General features: G+C 45.0%; 1 protein-coding gene across 1 annotated transcript in view; it reads left to right on the forward strand.

The window, feature by feature from the left end:
* The window catches only part of LOC120065742 (zinc finger protein 385A-like), a 33,988-nt gene extending 19,970 nt beyond the window's left edge, over nucleotides 1-14,018 (forward strand). The window contains exons 3-6 of the mRNA XM_039016831.1: nucleotides 3,662-3,833; nucleotides 12,051-12,238; nucleotides 13,487-13,573; nucleotides 13,746-14,018. Of these exons, the coding sequence (XP_038872759.1) occupies nucleotides 3,662-3,833; nucleotides 12,051-12,238; nucleotides 13,487-13,573; nucleotides 13,746-14,018 (720 nt within the window). The remainder of the gene's footprint in view (nucleotides 1-3,661; nucleotides 3,834-12,050; nucleotides 12,239-13,486; nucleotides 13,574-13,745) is intronic.
* Nucleotides 14,019-14,631: the final 613 nt, after the last annotated feature.

Here is a 14,631-nt window from a genome sequence, read left to right on the forward strand (position 1 = left end):
GTCATTTGTCACATGTGCCAAATACAACAGGTGTAGACTTAACTGAGAAATGATAATAAAAAGAAAAATAGTAACACAAGGAATAAAATACACAAGAATAAATCAATATACAGAGAGTACCAGTACCAGATCAATGTGCAGAGGTACGAGGTATTTGACTAGGCATCAGGATAGATAGTAATAGCAAATGAGTGTAAAAGTGTGTGTGTTTGTGTTGTCGGTATGCGTGTGTGTGTGTTGTGTGTGTGTGTGTGTATATCTAGTGTACAGTATGTGAATGTGTATGGATTTTTTGTGTGAGTGTCAGTGTAGTGTGTGTGTGAGTGTGTATATATAGTGAGTGTGCATAGAGTCAGTGTAAGATAGGGTCAGTGCAGATAATCAGGGTAACCACTTAATGAACTATTTAGCAGTCTTATGGCTTGGGGGTCCAAGAGCCAATGCTCCGGTATTGTTTGCCGGACAGTAGCAGAGTGAATAGTCTACGGTTTGGGTGGCTGGAGTTTTTGGCAATTTTTCGGCTATCCTTGCCTGATATAGAGGTCGTGGATGGTAGGGAGCTCGGCCCCAGTGATGTACTGGGCTGTCCGCACCACCCCCTGTGGCGCTTTGTGGTCGAGGGTTTGCTGTATGGTCAGGTGTCACTGTCGTCAACCCTGTGTGTGGGTGTGTGAGTGTCGTCTGTCCGTCTGTGCCTCTATGTAGCAGCGTAGAATAGTGTACTGCGTGTGGTGTGTATGTGTGTGTTCAACTTCCACTGTTGTAAAAATCGACTGGACCCTTGGCCACCTGTTTGGCCTTCACTCCCTTTATGCATCATCATCAGTACAGTCAGTGTGTGTGAGAATGTCCTGATCTCCATCTGCTCTACCAGTCCAGTGCTCAGTAATCTGAGAGGGGAAGTCAGGCTGTGAGCTCAGAGCACAATGGACGTTCTCTAATAATGAAAGAATAGTCTGCTCACAGTATACAGCCAAGGATCTGTTATTGCAGCACTACTGCATTTCAGAAGCACAGTTAGAGACACTATTATATAATACTTTCCACACGTTTCTAATGTTATACCCCAGCCAGCATACATTGTCTTTCCTGCTATAAACAGTAAGATATTTTGATATAAATATTCAAAATAAAGTCCCGGCAGCACTCTCACTGAATTGTGTTTTCTGTCAGTCAACACTGGCTAATCCATGGATTAAACTTCATCATCTGCTAAACCAGATACAATTAAAGACTGAAGCTGAACCAAACCAAAATATCCGGATTGATTCATATAAACTCAGAAGCAAACCTATCACACTGCCACTCTGCCACCAGTAATGTACTGTATACGGCCACATGGGGTGATTATGAAATTGCAATTCATTCCAAGCAGCCACCAGCCATACAGGACAGGCTGTCAGAGCTCAGCCCAGCTCTCTATGCTGCAACACCGACGTCACATGCCTCTTTATTGTGCTGCATTGGCTATCGTTACCACTGCAGCACCACAGCTGGACACCTCTCTCTCTCTCTCTCTCTCTCTCTCTCTCTCTCTCTCTCTCTCTCTCTCTCTCTCTCTCTCTCTCTCTCTCTCTCTCTCTCTCAATCAATCAATCAATGTCAATGTCAATGTCAATGTCAGTCCCTAAGATAGATCCTGCTTCCTTTTCCTTTGTTCCGCCTCTTCTTCATACATGTTGATGTCTCTCGATCTCTTTCTCTCTTTCTGGTGTACTTCCTGTGTCCCCTTCTCTTCTGCATTTCCCTCGTCCTCCCTCTCCTCTCCCACCCCCTCTCTCCTCCATTGTGTTGCCTGTCGGCTGTACAGTAGATTTGGCTGCTAGACCAGTTCTCTCTGGTTCCTCTGCCTTTGTCACTTCATAGATTAAACATCAAAGCCGCATCCTGCTCAGAGAGAAAAGGATCATATTTTCATATCCACTTTTCATAACACTTCTTAACCCATTCCAAACATCATGTCCTCCTCTTTTATAACTCTTCAGTTCTACACTAAAGATCTCTCTTTCCTCCTTCCTTCTAATCTCTTTCTAGACTTCCTCTGCTCTATCCCCTCTTCCTGTCTCCCTGTCCACCTCCCCTCTCTGTTGTCAACTCTGTTCAGTTGTAATTGATTGTTGAATTTCATTAATCCCCCAAGACCCAAACACTGAAGGTCAGGACAGAGCTTCAAAACCAAAGCTTTCCTCCATCGAGAGAGAGAAGAGGAGATGAGAGAGAGAGACAGAAGGGGGGTTACAAGCTGAAATAGTGAAAGTAGAGTGGAAGAGAAGTGAGAGAGAGGCAATTACTTTTCTCTGTAAGTCTGTCTCTTTGGAGAACATAACTGTTGCTGAGTGGGTTACCCCTCCTCCTTCATGTCTAATCTGGGGCTATATGTGTACCTCTGTCATCGGCAATTACTGCCTGGGGTTTAGGGATGCATCCCTGACACGTCCCAGTAGCCTCCTCACCTCGTTGATGCCCCCCTCACTCCCTCGCTGCTGCCAAGCCCGAGCTCTCTTTGTAGCTATGTAGCTGCCTACAGTACACACAGCCTCCCTTGGTGACACTCTGGCCACTCGCATTCCTTATTCCTCCTTGAGCAGCAGTAGTCTAGTTGCAGCTGTCAGTGTTTCCTCACACCTCTGGGTCTATTTTAGATAATCCCATTCTCACCACTCGATAATCATCACAGGCTCAGTTCAGTAATTAGTAATTTACAGCAGAGGAACCACCAGAACATTCTATAATGCTCCTCTGTAAAGACAGACTAGAGGTGTCCTGTTCATTATAGTACTATATAGGGTCTGGAGTATTCTAGAACGCTTAAAGAATGATTACTGCTGACCTACTGTTTGTACACTCAGTGTAGTTCTCACATTGACAACACACCACAGAGAGTGTGTGCTCCTCAGATGCTGTATTTTGTGCTATTTTGTGTTGAACAAGGATAGTTATAAAGTCACTACAGTCCCTGGTTCGAATCCAGGCTGTATCACATCCGGCCGTGATTGGGAGTCCCATAGGGCGGCGCACAATTGTCCCAGCGTCGTTCAGGTTTGGCCGGAGTAGGCCGCCATTGTAAATAAGAATTTGTTCCTAACTGACTTGCCTTGTTCAATACAGGTTCAATTATATATTTTTTAAATAAAACCCACCCCTGCGCAGACATTGGGGATCTCAGTGATAAATTAATCAGAGATGCATAATTGATCTACTGAACTGCTGAAGAGTGCTCCAGCCAGTCAGCCAGCCAGTCAGTCAGCCACAGGAACAGGCAGGTACAGAGCAGGGACAGCACAGGGCTCATATGACAGCCTAAAGCCATCTGCTGAGAGACGTCCAGTCAACACTATGGCTAGAGTTTACTCCACTGACCTCACTGGGTCTCAAACAGGCCTGTGGATGATAGATACTGTACTAAACAGGAAAACAGGACACAACCGTAGTGTGAAAATAAAACAGCCAGGGTGTGTGTGGTGTCCCATGGCCATGCTAAGGCTGCTATTGGGGTGAGTGAAATATCATCTGCTAAAGATTGGGTATATTTTTTTTCTTTCTGGATATACGCAGATATCAGATAAGCATGGCGCTCAGAAGTGTGTGAATAATAATACCCATGTGGATTATGATGTGACATATCATGTCATGCCCTCTCCTCCCCATGTTCTTTTCTCAGAGTCAGGCAGAGGCCCACTATAAAGGGAACCGCCACGCTCGGAGGGTAAAAGGCATTGAGACCTCCAAGACTCGCCCCCAGGAGGGTGACAAGCTGCCCACTCTCCCCAACGCCGCCCCCTCTCCACCAGGCCCCTCACCATCCTGCCCAGGCCCTGACCCTAGCAAACAGGGTAAGCACCACCTGTGTTCTACACCGCACACACACACACACATGCTGAACCCACACAAAGATATAACCTAAACACACACACATGCTGAACCCACACAGAGATATAACCTAAACACACACAAATCACTGAATTTAATCATGGCAAGGCAACTGGAAATATGACCGAATACAAACAGTGTAGTTATTCCCTCCGCAAGGCAATCAAACAAGCTAAGCGTCAGTATAGAGATAAAGTAGAGTCGCAATTCAACGGCTCAAAAACGAGACACATGTGGCAGGGTCTAAAGTCAATCACGGATTACAAAAAGAAAACCAGCCCCGTCGCGGACATCGACGACTTTCTCCCAGACAAATTAAACAACGTCCATGCGCGCTTTGAGGACAATACAGTGCCACGACACGTCCATCTACCAAAGACTGTGGGCTCTCCTCCGTGGCCGATGTGAATAAAACATTTAAACGTGCTAACCCTCACAAGGCTGCCGGCCCAGATTGCATCCCTAGCCGCGTCCTCAGAGCATGCGCAAACAAGCTGGCTGGTGTGTTTACGGACATATTCAATCAACCCCTATCCCAGTCTGCTGTCCCCTATTGCTTCAAGGTGTCCACCATTGTTCCTGTTCCCACGAAAGCAAAAGTAACTGAACTAAATGACTATCGCCCCGTAGCACTCACTTCCGTCATCATGAAGTGCTTTGAGAGACTAGTCAAGGATCATATCACCTCCACCCTACCTGATACCCTAGATCCACTCCAATTTGTTTACCGCCCCAATAGGTCCTCAGATGATGCAATTGCCATCACACTGGAAACTTCCCTATCCCATCTGGACAAGAGGAATACCTATGTAAGAATGCTGTTCATTGACTACAGTTCAGCATTCAACACCATAGTACCATCCAAACTCATCATTAAGCTTGAGACCCTGGGTCTCGACCCCACCCTGTGCAACTGGGTCCTGGACTTTCTGACTGGCCGCCCCCAGGTGGTGAAGGTAGGGAACAACATCTCCACCCGGCTGATCCTCTACACTGGGGCCCTACAAGGGTGCGTTCTCAGCCCTCTCCTGTACTCCCTGTTCACCCATGACTGCGTTGCCATGCATGCCTCCAACTCAATCATCAAGTTTGCAGACGACACTACAGTGGTAGGCTTGATTACCAACAACGACAAGACAGCCTACAGGGAGGAAGTGAGGGCCCTTGGAGTGTGGTGTCAGGAAAAATAAACTCTCACTCAACCTCAACAAAACAAAGGAGATGATTGTGGACTTCAGGAAACAGCAGAGGGAGCACCCCCCCATCCACATCGACGGGACAGTAGTGGAGAAGGTGGAAAGTTTTAAGGTCCTCGGTGTACACATCACGGACAAACTGAAATGGTCCACACACACAGACAGTGTGGTGAAGAAGGCGCAACACCGCCTCTTCAACCTCAGGAGGCTGAAGAAATTTGGCTTGTCACCTAAAACCCTCAGAAACTTTTACAGATGCACAATTGAGAGCATCCTGTCGGGCTGTATCACCGCCTGGTACGGCAATTGCACTGCCCTCAATTGCAAGGCTCTCCAGAGGGTAGTGCGGTTTGCACAATGCATCACCGGGGGCAAACTACCTGCCCTCTAAGAGACATACACCACCCGATGTCACAGGCAGGCCAGAAAGATCATCAAGGACAACAACCACCCGAGCCACTGCCTGTTCACCTCGCTATCATCCAGAAGGTGATGTCAGTACAGGTGCATCAAAGCTGGGACCGAGAGACTGAAAAACAGCTTCTAGCTCAAGGCCATCAGACTGTTAAACAGCCATCACTAACATAGAGAGGCTGCTGCCAACATACTGACTCAAATCACTGGCCACTTTAATAAATGGATTTAATAAAGGTATCACTAGTCTCTTTAAATAATGTCACTTTAATAATGTTTACATATCCTACAATACTTATCTCATATGTATATAGTGTATTTTATACCATCTATTGCATCTTGCCTATGCTGCACGGCCATCGAGCATCCATATATTTATATGTAGATATTCTTATTCCATCCCCTTACATTGTGTGTATAAGGTAGTCGTTGTGAATTTGTTAGATTACTTGTTAGATATTACTGCACTGTCGGAACTAGAAGCACAAGCATTTCGCTACACTGCATTAACATCTGCTAACCATGTGTATGAGACCAATAAAATTTGATTTGATTTGATTTGACATGCTGAACCCACAGAGAGATATAACCTAAACACACACACATGCTGAACCCACAGAGAGATATAACCTAAACACACACACATGCTGAACCCACAGAGAGATATAACCTAAACACACACACATGCTGAACCCACACAGAGATATAACCTAAACACACACACATGCTGAACCCACAGAGAGATATAACCTAAACACACACACATGCTGAACCCACACAGAGATATAACCTTAACACACACACACGTTTCAGTCTGTGTGTGTGTAAAGTTCAGCTGTTTAGTCAGAGATCAGGGGTGAAACAGAACAGTCATACAGAGGGATGTCTGCTAAGAGACGCCTCTGTCAGCACTGACAAGAATCAGCTTCCCAGGCATCCGTCACTGGGATTGGCCAGCAGAGGAGAGGAGGGTGGTGGGGAGGGAGGGAGGGCTGTCATCAGATTCGGGGGGGGGGGGGGGGGGGGGCGTAGGCAACACATAGAGCTTCCCCTGACACATACTGTCACACAAGAAAGACTGGGAGAGAAAAAGCTGCCAGATTTGATTGTGTCTGTGGTTAAATCTAGTATGAAGGCTCTACTGACTCTCAAAACTTGTATTTTGTTTATCTCTTGGTTCAATTGGCAGGCCAGATGACCCTGTGCTACATACAGTGGTTAACCTACAGTAACATTAAGATTACTGTGCTGTTCTACTGACCCTCCTTCCACCCTCTCCAACCTGAATAACCTGACATGACCCAGGTATTCCCCCTACCCTGACTCACTCCAGATGGGGGAGACAGATGTGTGGCCCTCTGAGGCAGAGTTTTGACCCTGTAGGTTCAGACATAGTACTGTACTAGTGCCGCAGCATCATCATCATCATAATATTATCTGGTGTGCTCTACACGTAAGTGATAATGCCCGAGAATCCGGTGTTTGTGGATATATTGGCACGGGTGTTGTTAGGCCCGAGACAAAGTAAAGTTTTTTAACCAATCAGCATTCAGGATTAGAACCACCCGTTGTATAAAATATGGTAGAAAACGTTCTATTTCCTATCTGTTCTCTTCACAGATGACGTCCAGTCCCGCCCACATTCAAACGGCTCAGACATGACACCCAGCCCCATCCCCATGTCGGTCCAAGACACCCCCCTGCTCCCTGTGTGTCCATCCCTGCCCCCTTTGAGTACACCTATGCCCACCACCTCCATCCCCTCCCTGGCCCTTTGTGCCCCCCAGGTGGACACCCCCATGGCGTGCCCCCCTGACACCCTGTCCCCAGCCCCCAGCCTCTTTTCAGGGGAGTCTGAGGAGGACAAGGCCAAGAAGCTGCTCTACTGCTCACTGTGCAAAGTGGCCGTCAACTCCCTCTCTCAGCTAGAGGCGCACAACAAAGGTAAGGCTCCTTCCAAAGACAGAACTAATAACGCGATGTGTAATGAAGTCTATTGTCATTGAGCATTCCGGCCTAGATAGATATTGCCTTCTCAGCAGCCTCAAAATTAGCCACACAAAGTGATGCTTGAGCTTTTACAAACACAATATTTTATGTGTTCTCCTTCACACCCTGATCTCTGATATTGACTCATGGGATACCACTGTCACACACAAGGGACAATACTACACACAGTGGCATAACTGATTAAATATATTTTCTTCCACTCAAGGATTTATGAATACACTGCAAACCACAGCTAAGGCATTGCGGTTGAATAACTTCACAAGGCCAAATATTGCAATACTAAGCCAGGGCTTCTGATGCACACACAGAACCTAAGTCACACTCTCAGGGAAGAAGAGTAAACAATTAATATTTCAGTGTGTTCAAGGCTAGATTAACCAGCTCAACTCAAATGACAGAAGAACAGCTTGGCTTTCATCCACCACATAGAGAGACAGGACAATACTTCCATGTGTCTGGTTCATTTTAACAATCAGATTGTTTTCTTTTAGTTACAATATGACATTTTAGTATATGCTGTTATCCAGAGTGACTTCCAGTAGTGAATGCATACATTTTCATTCCTTCTGGTCCCCCATGGGAATCGAACCCACAACCCTGGCATGGTAAGTGGCATGCGCTGCCAACTGAGCCACATGGGACTACTAGTTATGTTTGTGTTTCCTAAAGCCATCCCTCCAAAACATACACACCTGGAGGTAATTACATATACATAGTTACTGACATCCATGATTACAAACTGACAGGTTACCAGAATATTGCTGTTATTTTTAATGATTCACAGTGCATAAAATATTATGTATACGTAGTCAAATAACTACTTACACACATAGCCATTTGGGCTTGTCCACAGTTATGTACACACACTAAGGAGATTCCACATTTGTGAGGGCCTGATTTAAAATATACACGTGTGTTGTTGAGCTACAAACAGTATCCAAGCAACTGTACAGGGCATGAGTAAATAGTTTTGGTATTTAAAGAAAACAGTCTGGAAATGGTTTTGAGAATGGTCAATGAACTTAGGCCATGGAGTGAGCTGCCAGAGTTGGGCTTATAAAAAGAAAAGGCATGTGTGTTTGTAAAGAGGGACCAATCAGGAAAGGAAACACTATAGCAGATAGGAGATGAGAGTGGGTGAGAAGAAGTACATACAGGTAACTGCCAAAATAAGGAAACACCAACATTTAAAAAAAATGTATTTCATCTTTATTTAACCAGGTAGGCTAGTTGAGAACAAGTTCTCATTTACAAATGTGACATGGCCAAGATAAAGCAAAGCAGTGCAACACAAACAACAACACAGAGTTACACATGGAATAAGCAAACATACAGTCAAAAATAAAATAGAAAAAGTCTATATACAGTGTGTGCAAATGAGGTAGGATAAGGGCAATAAATAGGCCATAGTGGCGAAATAATTACAATATAGCGTGCATATAGTGTGCAAGTAGAAATACTGGGGTGCAAAGGAGCAAAATATATAACAGAGGCCTCCCGGGTGGCGCAGTGGTCTAGAGTCTCTGGGTTCGCGCCCAGGCTCTGTCGCAGCCGGCCGCGACCGGGAGGTCCGTGGGGCGACGCACAATTGGCCTAGCGTCGTCCGGGTTAGGGAGGGTTTGGCCGGTAGGGATATCCTTGTCTCATCGCGCTCCAGCGACTCCTGTGGCGGGCCGGGCGCAGTGCGCGCTAACCAAGGGGGCCAGGTGCACGGTGTTTCCTCCGACACATTGGTGCGGCTGGCTTCCGGGTTGGAGGCGCACTGTGTTAAGAAGCAGTGCGGCTTGGTTGGGTTGTGCTTCGGAGGACGCATGGCTTTCGACCTTCGTCTCTCCCGAGCCCGTACGGGAGTTGTAGCGATGAGACAAGATAGTAATTACTAGCGATTGGATACCACGAAAATTGGGGAGAAAAGGGGGTAAAATTAAAAAATAAAAAATTTAAAAAATATATATATAACAGTATGGGGATGAAGTAGTTGGATGGGCTATATATAGATGTGCTATGTACAGGTGCAGTGATCTGTGAGCTGCTCTGACAGCTGGTGCTTAAAGCTAGTGAGGGAGATATGAGTCTGCTGCCAATCAGTGATTTTTGCAGTTTGTTCCAATCATTGGCAGCAGAGAACTGGAACGAAAAGCGGCCAAAGGAGGAATTGGCTTTGGGGGTGATGAGTGAAATATACCTGCTGGAGCGCGTGCTACGGGTGGGTGCTGCTATGGTGACCAGTGAGCTGAGATAAGGCGGGGCTTTACCTAGCATAGACTTATAGATGACCTGGAGCCAGTGGGTTTGGCAACGAATATAATGCGAGGGCCAGCCAACGAGAGCATACAAGTTGCAGTGGTGGGTAGTATATGGTGCTTTGGTGACAAAACATAAAGTGTCTTAATAGGGCATTGGGCCACCACGAGCCAGAACATCTTCAATGCGCCTTGGCATAGATTCTGGAACTTCTGGAAGTGTGGAACTCTACTGGAGGGATGCGACACCATTCTTCTATGAGAAATTCCATAATTTGGGGTTTTGTTGATGGTGGTGGAAAAAGCTGTCTCAGGAGACAGAATCTCCCATATTGTACTGCAAGTGTTGAATTGGGTTGAGATCTGGTGACTGAGACACTCACACACGCACACAAGCACACGCACACACACATATACACACACACCCTTTAAAACTTCTTTGGGATCGGTGTCGCTTCCACGGGATGGTTGAGTAACAAGTAAATTACCCAGGACATAGACATAGCTGATATTGGCAGAGTCTTAAATTCTTGTTAATCTAACTCCGCTGTCCAATTTACAGTAGCTATTACAGTGAAAGAATACCATGCTATTGTTTGTTTGAGGAGAGTGCACAATTTTGAACATGAAAAGTTATTAATAAACAAATTAGGCACATTTGAACAGAAATGCAATGGTTCATTGGATCAGTCTAAAACGTTGCACATACACTGATGCCATCTAGTGGCCAAAATCTGGGCTGGAATAATACATTATGGCCTTTCTCTTGCATTTCAAAGATGGTACAAAAAAATACAAAAGAATGGTTGTTTTTTTCTTTGTATTATCTTTTACCAGATCTATTGTGTTATATTCTACTACATTACTTTCACATTTCCATAAACGTCAAAGTGTTTCTTTTCAAATGGCACCAAGAATATGCATATCCTTGCTTCAGGGCCTGAGCTATAGATTTGAGTATGACATTTTAGGCGAAAATTGAAAAAAGGGGCTAATCCTTAACCTCATGCTCCTTTGAGACCCCGCTTTCAAAGTCACTGAGATCTCTTCTTCTAGCCATGGTAGCCAAAATAATAGGCAACTGGGCATTTTTATTCATGACCCTAAGCATGATGGCATGTTAATTACTTAGTACACTCAGGAACCACACCTGTGTGGAAGCACCAAGCACCTGCTTTCAATATACTTTGTAAACCTCATTTACTCAAGTGTTTCCTTTATTTTGGCAGTTACCTCTAATGTACAGTATATACCAGACCAGGGATGGGAAACTTTGATGGGGTGGGGGCCACCAAAAATGTTAACTCATCATGTGGGGCTCAGTCTGCTTACCCACATCCATACTCACACATGTAGTCAGAGCCGGCCCTAGCCTTTTGGGGGCCCTACGCTAAATTTGGTTTCGCCAGTTGCCCATCCCTGTACTAGACTGAGAAAGGAGAGAAGGAAATGTTCCTTTAAAAAAGAGCCAAAAGAAGGGGTGAACAGGGACTGACCGTGAACAAGAGAAATAGGAGATAATGGTTCTGTACTACATGACAAGACAAGAACAGAGCAGGAGATAGGTTACCAAAACTGCTGAATAGCCTAATCCTGAAAATGTTTGGCTGTGCTCTCTAGTGGCTAGTCAATGTCACCACACTTTCTGACTCAATATACTGCTTTGGCCTACTCATCTTTCTATGCTCAATTAGCCTACAATGTGATATAGTCCACCATATTCTTCTGAGGGCTAGGTTAATTACAATGATAGCCACAAACAAATGATCATTTAAGGAACCTACTAATACAAAAATATCCAAACGCTTACTGTACCTTGCTTCTGGGTGACCGAGTGCGGCCTGTGTCGGCGGCTGTGATGAAAGAAATACTGCAAATAATTTTGTAAACACAAAAACAATACGTTATTTATTCATCCGAGGAAGACAATATCTTCTGCTGGGTATGCAGCTAGAAAGTCTTGCCTTGGGAGACTCATTTCCATTGACGCACGGAGCAGCATATGGATGTGTAGGCTACGCAAAATCGAATTTATGGTGCAAAATAATTCAATTGTTTAAACAAAAGTCACAATGGCCTATTCCATATTACAATTATAAAGATCTGTAATTTCTTAATAGTACAAAAAATACATAAAATATCAACGTTTTGAAGTGAACAAGAACATCATGAAATGTAGAAGTACATTACACTCCACAGAGAAAATGTAATCAAGGAGTTATCAGGCCTAGTTTTATCAATGAGGTATGAACTTACAAAATTTACAAACAACAACAACTAATATTTCCTTCTCTACCACTCTCTCCACGGGTGACAGGTACCAAACACAAAACCATCCTGGAGGCATGGAGTGGGCTGGGCCCCATAAAAACATACCCTCGGCTGGGCCCTAACCTCAGCCCAGAGCAGGCAGGGGGGCTGCCCTCGGACCACAACACTCAGGAACGCACCTTCCACTGTGAGATCTGCAACGTGAGGGTGAACTCTGAGCTACAGCTCAAACAGGTGAGTGAGTAAGTAACACGACCACTGCCCAAGAGTGAAGTTTCCCCTAGGTACAGATCTAGGATCAGCCAGTGGTGTAAAATACATAAGTAAAAATACTTTCAAGTACTACTGAAGTCGTTTTTTGTGGTATCTGTACTTTACTTTACTATTAATATTTTTGACTACTTTTACTTCATAACATTCCTAAAGAAAATAATGTACTTTTTACTCCATACATTTTCCTGACACCCAAAAGCACCAGTTACATTTAGAAGGCTCAGGCAAGACAGGAAAATTGTCAAATTCACGCACTTATCAAGAGAACATCCTTGGTCATCCCCACTGCCTCTGATCTGGCGGACTCACTAAACACAAATGCTTCGTTTGTAAATCATGTCTGAGTGTTGGAGTGCGCCACTGGCTATCCTTAAATGAAGGAATTTGAAATGATTTATACTTTTGATACTTCAGTATATATATATTTTTTGGGGGAATTTTACCCACTTTTCTCCTCAATTTGGTAGTATCAAATTGTTAGTAGTTACTATCTTGTCTCATCGCTACAACTTCCGTACGGGCTCAGGAGAGACGAAGGTCGAAAGCCATGCGTCCTCCGAAACACAACCCAACCAAGCCACACTGCTTCTTAACACAGCACGCATCCAACCCGGAAGCCAGCCGCACCAATGTGTCGGAGGAAACACTGTGCACCTGGCGACCTGGTTAGCGCGCACTGCGCCCGGCCCGCCACAGGAGTGCGCGATGAGACAAGGATATCCCTACCAGGTAAACCCTCCCTAACCCGGACGACGCTAGGCCAATTGTGCGTCGCCCCATGGCTCAAACCCAGAGTCTCTGGTGGCACAGCTAGCACTGCGATGCAGGGCCCTAGACCACTGCGCCACCCGGGAGGCACTTAAGTATATTTAAAACCAAATACTTTAGACTTTTACTCAAGTAGTATTTTACTGGGTGACTTTCACTTTTACTTGACTAAGTTTCTATGAAGGTTTCTTTACTTTAACTTAAATATGAGAACTGGGTACATGTTCCACTACTGTGATCAGCTACAATCCTAACCTTAACCCAGAATCCTAACCTTAACCATTAGTGGGGGAAATGCAAAACTAACCACAGATCAGCATCTAGAGGCAACTTTACCTTACACCTACAGCTTAATTCATCATTCAGATACCTCACTGAAAGAAGGATTCACATTTGGAGAAAGAAGAAAACCTATAATGTCCCACTTATTTTTCTCTTCAGCATATATCCAGTCGAAGGCATCGGGATGGAGTCGCAGGGAAGCCCAATCCCCTCCTTAGCCGGCATAAGAATCGTACAGACTTTGTGGTAATGATCCAATTATGTGTATAGGCTATAGCAATACTTCTAAATCAGTATTTGATGATTCAGTCATTTAGCTCAGGGTTGTCTAATAGACAGCATACCACAGTCTGCCTCTTCTCTCACCTTACTCATTACTCATTTTAACCTTTACACTGTCTCTCTCTCTGGATCTCAGTCATCCTTGACCTTCTCAAAGGAACTTCCAAAGACTCTGGGCCATGGACTGTTTCCTAACCCCCTGGCTGTTGCCGCGGCGATGGCAGCCGCTGCCTCCTCCAATCAACTGGCTCAGCTGCGTGCCCCTGGTCCCATTTCTCACACTCAGAACTACCATCCCCACCACCACCTCTTACAGGGCACACTACAAGGCACGCATCTCAGCCTCCTACGGCCCGCCCCTGGGCCTATGCGCACCACCCATGGGCCAATCCTCTTCTCCCCTTATTGACGGTGGTGGGATGGGGGACTATCAGGAAGGAGCACACTGTGAAGTAAACAGGGAAAACCATTGATAGATAATAAACAGATGTTAAAACTTAAATATTTGAAATAGGAAAGACTATGCCTTTTCCTCTCTACCCTTCCACCCTTCTTTGTTTAATAAATTCCACAGCAAAGGATGGACAGCTTGCAGCCATTTTAAAGAGGAAGGATGCATGACAGACTAAGATGGACTTTCTGTCAACGCTTTCCCTCCGTTAACCCTCCTCCAACCTTCAGTTAAAAATATTTGTATAGGTCAAACTTGTACCCTGGCTGAGGGTGACTCAGTAAACTGAGCTCTGTTCTATTTCCTCCACATCTCTGTATGTCTGGTTCAGTGAACTCCCACCCAAAGCCATCTGCAATATAAGTTTCATACTGCAAAACCCTGTTGGGGTGTTCAATAATCCAAGTGCAGTACCTACCTACAGGTGTAGGATCTCAATTTAATCAACCTGTTGCAGAAAACTTGTAGTGTATTTGAGTTCTAAAAAGGCCTATGAAATTTGTAATTTCCACTTTGAAATTTCAGACTTGACTTTCCCTTATTAAAAATGGATCAACCCCCACAAAAATGT

This window comes from Salvelinus namaycush, chromosome 20 (genome assembly GCF_016432855.1).
Source record: "Salvelinus namaycush isolate Seneca chromosome 20, SaNama_1.0, whole genome shotgun sequence".
NCBI lineage: Eukaryota > Metazoa > Chordata > Actinopteri > Salmoniformes > Salmonidae > Salvelinus > Salvelinus namaycush.